Source organism: Pholis gunnellus, assembly GCF_910591455.1.
Source record: "Pholis gunnellus genome assembly, chromosome: 23".
NCBI lineage: Eukaryota > Metazoa > Chordata > Actinopteri > Perciformes > Pholidae > Pholis > Pholis gunnellus.
Window position 1 is genome coordinate 2,652,880 of NC_136550.1, and position 9,542 is coordinate 2,662,421.

Sequence of the window (9,542 nt, forward strand, 5' to 3'; positions counted from 1 at the left end):
TGTCGTATTTTTTTCGGCAAAAGAAAAAAAAAAAAAAACATGTTTTTTTATTTTTTTCGGAACAAATACGACATGCAAAAGAAAAAAATCTTTCTTTTTTTTGTAGCCCGAAAAAAGTAAAAAAAAAAAGATTATGTTTTTTTTTTTTGCTAGCAAAAGAGATTAGAAGTGCGCATGCGCTTCAGTGACGATCTCCTCACAGGACCCTTCATCCCCTCGCCAGTCTTTCCATGAAAATTACATGCAATTCTACATATTAATACTTATGATATATAACATCTAACATTTACAAAAGTCACCAGTAATAGTTACCTTGTGTAGAATTGCATGTCATATTTTTTCCGGCAAAAGAAAAAAAAAAAAAAACATGTTTTTTTATTTTTTCCGGAACAAATACAACATGCAAAAGAAAAAAATCTTTCTTTTTTTTGTAGCCCGAAAAAAGTTAAAAAAAAAAGATTATGTTTTTTTTTTTTGCTAGCAAAAGAGATTAGAAGTGCGCATGCGCTTCAGTGACTATCTCCTCACAGGACCCTTCACCCCCTCGCCAGTCTTTCCATGAAAATGACATGCAATTCTACATATTAATACTTATAATGATATATAACATCTAACATTTACAAAAGTCACCAGTAATAGTTACCTTGTGTAGAATTGTATGTCGTATTTTTTCCGGCAAAAGAAAAAAAAAAAAAAAACTTTTTTTTTTTTCGGAACAAATACGACATGCAAAAGAAAAAAATCTTTCTTTTTTTTGTAGCCCGAAAAAAGTAAAAAAAAAAAGATTATGTTTTTTTTTTTTGCTAGCAAAAGAGATTAGAAGTGCGCATGCGCTTCAGTGACGATCTCCTCACAGGACCCTTCATCCCCTCGCCAGTCTTTCCATGAAAATTACATGCAATTCTACATATTAATACTTATAATGATATATAACATCTAACATTTACAAAAGTCACCAGTAATAGTTACCTTGTGTAGAATTGCATGTCGTATTTTTTTCGGCAAAAGAAAAAAAAAAAAAAACATGTTTTTTTATTTTTTTCGGAACAAATACGACATGCAAAAGAAAAAAATCTTTCTTTTTTTTGTAGCCCGAAAAAAGTAAAAAAAAAAAGATTGTTTTTTTTTTTTGCTAGCAAAAGAGATTAGAAGTGCGCATGCGCTTCAGTGACAATCTCCTCACAGGACCCTTCATCCCCTCGCCAGTCTTTCCATGAAAATTACATGCAATTCTACATATTAATACTTATGATATATAACATCTAACATTTACAAAAGTCACCAGTAATAGTTACCTTGTGTAGAATTGCATGTCATATTTTTTCCGGCAAAAGAAAAAAAAAAAAAACATTTTTTTTATTTTTTCCGGAACAAATACAACATGCAAAAGAAAAAAATCTTTCTTTTTTTTGTAGCCCGAAAAAAGTAAAAAAAAAAAGATTATGTTTTTTTTTTTTGCTAGCAAAAGAGATTAGAAGTGCGCATGCGCTTCAGTGACTATCTCCTCACAGGACCCTTCATCCCCTCGCCAGTCTTTCCATGAAAATTACATGCAATTCTACATATTAATACTTATAATGATATATAACATCTAACATTTACAAAAGTCACCAGTAATAGTTACCTTGTGTAGAATTGTATGTCGTATTTTTTCCGGCAAAAGAAAAAAAAAAAAAAACATTTTTTTTAATTTTTTTTACTTTTTCCAGAACAAATACGACATGCAAAAGAAAAAAATCTTTCTTTTTTTTTCGATATATATAATTTTTTGGGGGTGGATTTTATTTCATTTCATTTTTTTGGGCTTCCATATAAATGTACACATACATTAAGAAGATTTCGGGATCATTTGTTGGACTTGGTCATGAAGCTATAACTCCCTGCTGACTGGAAAGAGATGAATATTTCCACGTAGTTCTTCTGTAAAACAACGCAGATTCCTTAAACTGTCACTGAGTATCACTAGAGAGGTTTCATTTCCACCATGTAGTGAAGAGAAACTGTACTACGAAGAACCACAAGAAAGTATTTATTTTCATGCAACTTACCAAAAGTTGATTCATCCTGATGCAACTCCGCTATAACATATATCTTTAAGACACGCGAACTCATCCGATCGAGACAAACGAGCGTTAACGCGTGTTTCCTCCGAGTCCGCTAAAGGAGACATTCTGTGCTTTTCCCCCGTTCACGTAAAAGGTTCTGGATGTTCCCGTTAACGCGTTAACTGAACTAACTGTTGCTGGAGTTACCGTGAGGCTCTGGTAGGAGTGTGCTACTGTATCCATAGTGTGCCGGCTATATGCTCTACATCTTAGAGGCTTTAGTGGTGTTGTGCCAAGTGTGTGTGTACTGAGTTCAGTGGGTTATGAGACATACAAGGTGTGTGTGTGTGTGAGAGAGAGAGTGTGTGTGTGAGCTTCAGACGTGAGAGTTGTTGTATGTCATACATTTCAAAGTTTACTGTATCTTGCCTTGCACTTTACGAAGACGCAAACTTAATGGGGGGAAAAAAAAGACATTTGTGTGCATGTGTGTGTGTGTTTAAGATTTTGAGTGTTTACAAGTGTTTTTTTTATTGATGAAAAATCTTTTATTTATGATAAATGTATGCAGACAAAAAGTGTGTGTAGATAAAATGTAATATCTAACCAAATGTAACAGAATGATTCTATAGATTCCACAGCAGCTTGAGATCCTGTTATTTCATGTGATTGTGTGTCATTCCACTGCCACAGCGACTCGTTCTAACACAGGAAATATGTCGTTTAAGGTTATTTTTAAGTCAAATGTATTTGAGTTCTCTAGTGTTGTTACAGACTACTAATGAATCGTTTACATAAACAAGAGATGTCATATTTAAACATTTGGGTGAACGTTTTGTGAATAATTTATAAATTCTATTGAGGAAGTCTCCTTTATGCTTTAATGAGCATTTGTTGTGCTGAAAACAAACTCAGTGATGTGTTAAGTTTGGGGAATACACACGTGTGGAAGCCATATTGTCTGTTTTAAAAAAAAGAAAACATTGTTTTTGTTCATAATTTTTTTTTTACGTGTTTTTTTTTCATGCCGCAAAAAGACATTTTTGACTGAAACTCTTCCAGAGAGTTCCACGGATCCGATAATCTGAAATGAACCCACAGATTACGAACACGCGACAGTGTGTGTGTGTGTGTGTGTGTGTGCCCCCCCCACGGAGCAGCCGACACATCGATCAGCTGAGACTGCGCGCGCTGGAAGCCAGACTTGATGTTTTGCACGACCGTGTACGTTGCGAGGTGTTTTATTGTGTTATCGTGTGCAGTGTGTAACAAAGACAAAGTCAGCGCAACCCTTTGGAGATTAAATGAATTATTGAAGTGTGACGGAGTGTTCTTTGTTGTTAATGTGTTGATTATTTAACTCTTCAGCTTAACAGATTTTTTAACAAACTATACGATTACTCCTTTGTGTTTTTGGACATACTATAATTTCTTTCATGACATAAAAACATAAAGACATTTACACATAGAACAACACACACACACACAGTTTTTATTTCTCGTATTGAAGTTACATCCAGTTGAGTGTTTGTCTAACAAAGATGTGAGTACCTTTCATTTGCATCTGTAGCTACAAAAGACAAATTATTTCAGAAACAATCATTAGAAAAAGAGGTTTCTTCTCCCTCGCTGACACGTCGATCTCCACCCGGAGGCGTTACTCGAGCTCCGGCATGTCTTCGTATCCTCCTCCCTCCTGCCTCCTCTCCTCCTGCAGCTTCCTTTTCTCCTCCTCCGCCCTCTTCTTCTCCTCCAACGCCTTCTTCATCTCCTCCTCCACCTCCTTCAACTTTAAGATTTGCGTTTCCTCCTCTTTCTTCTTACGCTCGTCCGTGTCCTTGTCCTCCTGCGGTCTGTTCTGCCGCGTGTCGTAGTTCCACTCCTCGTCCGAGTCGCTGATGTCGTTGTCGTCGATGTCGTAGTCGGCCTGGTGAGACTCCGCGGTTTCAGTGAAGGAGTCCTGCTCGGGTTTGTAGTTGGGGTCCTCCAGCTTGCCCCAGGCCACCTGGTCGGCCTTGTGGAGGGAGATCTCCACTTTGGACGGGACCATGTTCACCGAGCTCTGCTTCACGTCCACCACCTGAAGGCAGGAACGGGTTTCATGTGAAAGAGGAAATGTTGCGTCATAGTCGGCCTTCACAAAGTCTGTCAGTGGGATCAGAAAACTGCAATATATACAAAAAAATACATGATGAGCAGATACTCACGCCCCAGAAGTGGAAGTCTCTCTTGAAGATCTTCTCGTTCTCAAACTGAATTTGACACGAGAGCTAAAGAGAATAAAACATCGAGAAGAACACGGTGAAGTTATTATTATTTAATGCATAAATGTGTGCATTGTTGACATTTTAAAGCAGACTAAATAAATAAATATATATATGTATTTATATATATGTCTTTTTATTATAGTAAAAAGTAGCAGAAAGTGGAGATACTCAAGTGACGTAAACTTCCAATTAGAACTGAAGTACAATACTTGAGTAAATGTACTTAGTTACTTTCCACCACTGGCGTTTAATAAAGAGTTTACCTGTGTGTGTGTGTGTGTGTGTGTGTGTGTGTGTGTGTGTGTGTGTGTCTCACTCACCACGGTCCGGTTGGCCTCTATGCTGGAAAGTTGTGCGTTTGCGTTCTTGGCGTAAATCGTTATGACAACATTGTTTCCCGTCTGGTGCCAATCGAATCGACACGCCACCTTCTTCTTGTCCTGCAAACACACACACACACACACACACACACACACACACACAATGAAGAAAAGAAGAGATGAGGATCATGTTCCTCTCACACACTCCTCTTAATAATGATTGTTTTTGTGGATGAACTGCAGCATCAGTGGCAGCAGGAAGACCTCATTCAGATGATCACAGTAAACAACAATCAGTGCTGCTGACGAGAACAATGTGTGCTGAAGGTGCAGTCTGACAATTTCACTGCATAAATCTGATCTCACGTTTTTGGGACACGTGACTTGTATCGCTAAAGTTTTAGTTACAATATTCAGTGTGTTTTTGTCTATATTGTGATCAAAAATCACCACAAAAAGAGGAACAATTAGCTGTGCACAGAAATCTTCATACAAAAACAAGGGGTGATTTTAAATGTCGAGGCTGTTTTTTCCTGCTAACTTTGAACCTCGTCCTTTCGTTCTACGTGGTATTCGAGCGGTCTTGCTGCTCGTACCTGCTTTGGGATCCAGCGGTGTTTCCCTGTGCTGCAGCCTTTCTGGTCCAGGAACGCGTTGAAATCTACGGTCCTGATGCAGCAGCAGTTCCAGTACTTATAGCTGCACAAAGACAAGTTGTCCCGGGTAAGAAACACTGTGTGCAGCAGCTGGATCGCTCAGGAAAAGCTACAAGCTGACTGTAATGAGGAGATTAAGAGGTGTGTGTGTGTGTGTGTGTTGAGTGCATCGCTGCAGGGCTCCGTAGCAGAGAGATGCTCTTATATTGCAGTTTAATTTAATTCTAACGTGTTTTGCTAATGCAGCAGATTTGTTTTGATCTTTAATTCATTGTGTGATCTTTGCTGTTGTGTTCCAGGCTTTAGTTTAGTTCCTCTCTGTAGAAGCGTTGTAATCGAGTGTTGTGCAAACAAAGATTGTAATATGATTACAGGAGTATGATAACATGATTATTCTCATGGTGGATTGTGCATGAGGCCTCTTGTAATATCCGGAGTAGAGGAGTGGAAGCCTGGCAGCGGTGTGTGTCTTTGCGTCTCACCCTTCGTGGAAGACGGGCCCTCCGGGGTGATGGGTGCAGACCTCCGTGTCCGTCTCCGGCCCCTGATAGACCTGAAGACACCAACACAACGATCAACACATCACAGCTTCCCTCAGAGCCGGCTCTTCTGTTTTCTGATGAAGCTCATTTACATAAATATACTATTACAAGTAAAAGTCTCGAATAATTGACTCAACACTGACCTAAAGTATTCAAAGCAAAAGCACTTACTTGGCAGAAAAATGCCCCCTTTCAGTGTTACGTTGTTATATATTATATTACTGTATACCGTAGTGGAGTAGAAGTAGCTAATAAAAGTAAGTAAATATAAGTAAGAAATGGCATTTAAGCGCAGTACTTATGTAATTATTTCTGCTCTATTTAATACAGTAATCAGTCATGTGTGTTGTTACCTGTCCTGTCCACTAGATGGAGCTGTTAATACACTTTACAACACAAGTACAGGAATGATGAACTGAACTGAAAAATGCTACTAAGCAGCTTGTGTGTGTGTGTGTGTGTGTGTGTGTGTGTGTGTGTGTGTGTGTGTGTGTGTGTGTGTGTGTGTGTGTGTGTGTGTGTGGATGATGAATGTGTCGTCTTTTGCTGATGTCAGACAGTCTCGACTATTTTGGGCCACAGAAGTTGCCTACAAACACAAACACAAACTCACAGACTCTCAGATGAATGAGTAATAAAAGAGACACTCACGGTTTTGCATCCTGCGTTCTTGCATCGGGTCCCGGCCCGGACCGCCTCGCCCTCTGTCAGAAGAGAGAGAGGAAGAAGAAGAGGGGTGAGATCAGGAAACCAGGAGTGTGTCACTCACTGAAAAAAGATCTTCAGTTTGTCTCCACTTGAAGTTTTATTTTCTTAAAGGTGCAGTGCGCAGGGATTTGGCGGCATCTAGTGGTGAGGTTGCAGATTGCAACCAACTGAAACTTCTCCACGTGAAGAAGAAAATGATGCTGTCTGGAGCCAGTGTTTGGTTTGTCCCTTCGGGGCTACAGTAGAAACATGCAATGTGATATGACATGTTTTTTTAATTCTGCATCAAACGTACACAAACACGCATTTAGTCCTAAACACGTGTAAGCAAACAACAGAATACACACAACATGTACACACATCAAGTTGATTTTTCTCTGTAGATGAATTTTCTTAAAACGTGAAAAGAAATCTGCTATACTATGACTGTTTTTGACTTTTTTCAACATGCTATACTATGACTGTTTTTGACATGCTATACTATGACTGTTTTTGACTTTTTTCGACATGCTATACTATGAGTGTTTTTGACTTTTTTCGACAGGCTATACTATGAGTGTTTTTGACTTTTTTCGACAGGCTATACTATGAGTGTTTTTGACTTTTTTCGACATGCTATACTATAACTGTTTTTGACATGCTATACTATGACTGTTTTTGACTTTTTTCGACATGCTATACTATGACTGTTTTTGACTTTTTTCGACATGCTATACTATGACTGTTTTTGACTTTTTTCGACATGCTATACTATGAGTGTTTTTGACATGCTATACTATGACTGTTTTTGACTTTTTTCGACATGCTATACTATGAGTGTTTTTGACTTTTTTCGACATGCTATACTATAACTGTTTTTGACATGCTATACTATGACTGTTTTTGACTTTTTTCAACATGCTATACTATGACTGTTTTTGACATGCTATACTATGACTGTTTTTGACTTTTTTCGACATGCTATACTATAACTGTTTTTGACATGCTATACTATGACTGTTTTTGACTTTTTTCGACAGGCTATACTATGAGTGTTTTTGACTTTTTTCGACAGGCTATACTATGAGTGTTTTTGACTTTTTTCGACATGCTATACTATAACTGTTTTTGACATGCTATACTATGACTGTTTTTGACTTTTTTCGACATGCTATACTATGACTGTTTTTGACTTTTTTCGACATGCTATACTATGACTGTTTTTGACTTTTTTCGACATGCTATACTATGACTGTTTTTGACTTTTTTCGACATGCTATACTATGACTTTTTTCGACATGCTATACTATGACTGTTTTTGACATGCTATACTATGACTGTTTTTGACATGCTATACTATGACTGTTTTTCGACATGCTATACTATGACTGTTTTTGACTTTTTTCAACATGCTATACTATGACTGTTTTTCGACATGCTATACTATGACTGTTTTTGACTTTTTTCGACATGCTATACTATGACTGTTTGTGACTTTTTTCGACATGCTATACTATGACTTTTTTCGACATGCTATACTATGACTGTTTTTGACTTTTTTCGACATGCTATACTATGACTGTTAACATTTTTCGACATGCTATACTATGAGTGTTTTTGACATGCTATACTATGACTGTTTTTCGACATGCTATACTATGACTGTTTTTGACTTTTTTCGACAAGCTATACTATGACTATTTTCGACATGCTATACTATGACTGTTTTCGACATGCTATACTATGACTGTTTTTGACATTTTTCAACATGCTATACTATGACTGTTTTTGACTTTTTTCGACATGCTATACTATGACTGTTTTTGACTTTTTTCAACATGCTATACTATGACTGTTTTTGACTTTTTTCGACATGCTATACTATGAGTGTTTTTGACATGCTATACTATGACTGTTTTTCGACATGCTATACTATGACTGTTTTTGACTTTTTTCGACAAGCTATACTATGACTATTTTCGACATGCTATACTATGACTGTTTTCGACATGCTATACTATGACTGTTTTTGACATTTTTCAACATGCTATACTATGACTGTTTTTGACTTTTTTCGACATGCTATACTATGACTGTTTTTGACTTTTTTCAACATGCTATACTATGACTGTTTTTGACTTTTTTCGACATGCTATACTATGACTTTTTTCGACATGCTATACTATGACTGTTTTTGACATGCTATACTATGACTGTTTTTCGACATGCTATACTATGACTGTTTTTGACTTTTTTCGACATGCTATACTATGACTGTTTTTGACTTTTTTCGACATGCTATACTATGACTTTTTTCGACATGCTATACTATGACTGTTTTTAACATTTTTCGACATGCTATACTATGACTGTTTTTGACTTTTTTCGACAAGCTATACTATGACTGTTTTCGACATGCTATACTATGACTGTTTTCGACATTTTTCGACATGCTATACTATGACTGTTTTTGACTTTTTTCGACATGCTATACTATGACTGTTTTTGACTTTTTTCGACATGCTATACTATGACTTTTTTCGACATGCTATACTATGACTGTTTTTGACATGCTATACTATGACTGTTTTTGACATGCTATACTATGACTGTTTTTCGACATGCTATACTATGACTGTTTTTGACTTTTTTCGACATGCTATACTATGACTGTTTTTAACATTTTTCGACAAGCTATACTATGACTGTTTTCGACATGCTATACTATGACTGTTTTCGACATGCTATACTATGACTGTTTTTGACATTTTTCGACATGCTATACTATGACTGTTTTTCGACATGCTATACTATGACTGTTTTTGACTTTTTTCGACAAGCTATACTATGACTGTTTTCGACATGCTATACTATGACTGTTTTCGACATGCTATACTATGACTGTTTTTGACATTTTTCGACATGCTATACTATGACTGTTTTTGACTTTTTTCGACATGCTATACTATGACTGTTTTTGACTTTTTTCGACATGCTATACTATGAGTGTTTTTGACATGCTATA

The 9,542-nt window shown here is 36.8% G+C and overlaps 1 protein-coding gene across 1 annotated transcript in view; it reads right to left on the bottom strand.

Annotated features, from left to right (window-relative positions):
* Positions 1 to 3,514: 3,514 nt before the first annotated feature.
* Positions 3,515 to 9,542, bottom strand: part of LOC306714736 (cysteine and histidine-rich domain-containing protein 1) — a 10,704-nt gene continuing 4,676 nt past the window's right edge. The window contains exons 6-11 of the mRNA XM_079184856.1: positions 6,482 to 6,534; positions 5,771 to 5,841; positions 5,229 to 5,331; positions 4,633 to 4,752; positions 4,253 to 4,315; positions 3,515 to 4,125 (exon numbers count right to left, since the gene is read on the bottom strand). Of these exons, the coding sequence (XP_079040982.1) occupies positions 3,703 to 4,125; positions 4,253 to 4,315; positions 4,633 to 4,752; positions 5,229 to 5,331; positions 5,771 to 5,841; positions 6,482 to 6,534 (833 nt within the window). The 3' untranslated portion in view covers positions 3,515 to 3,702. The remainder of the gene's footprint in view (positions 4,126 to 4,252; positions 4,316 to 4,632; positions 4,753 to 5,228; positions 5,332 to 5,770; positions 5,842 to 6,481; positions 6,535 to 9,542) is intronic.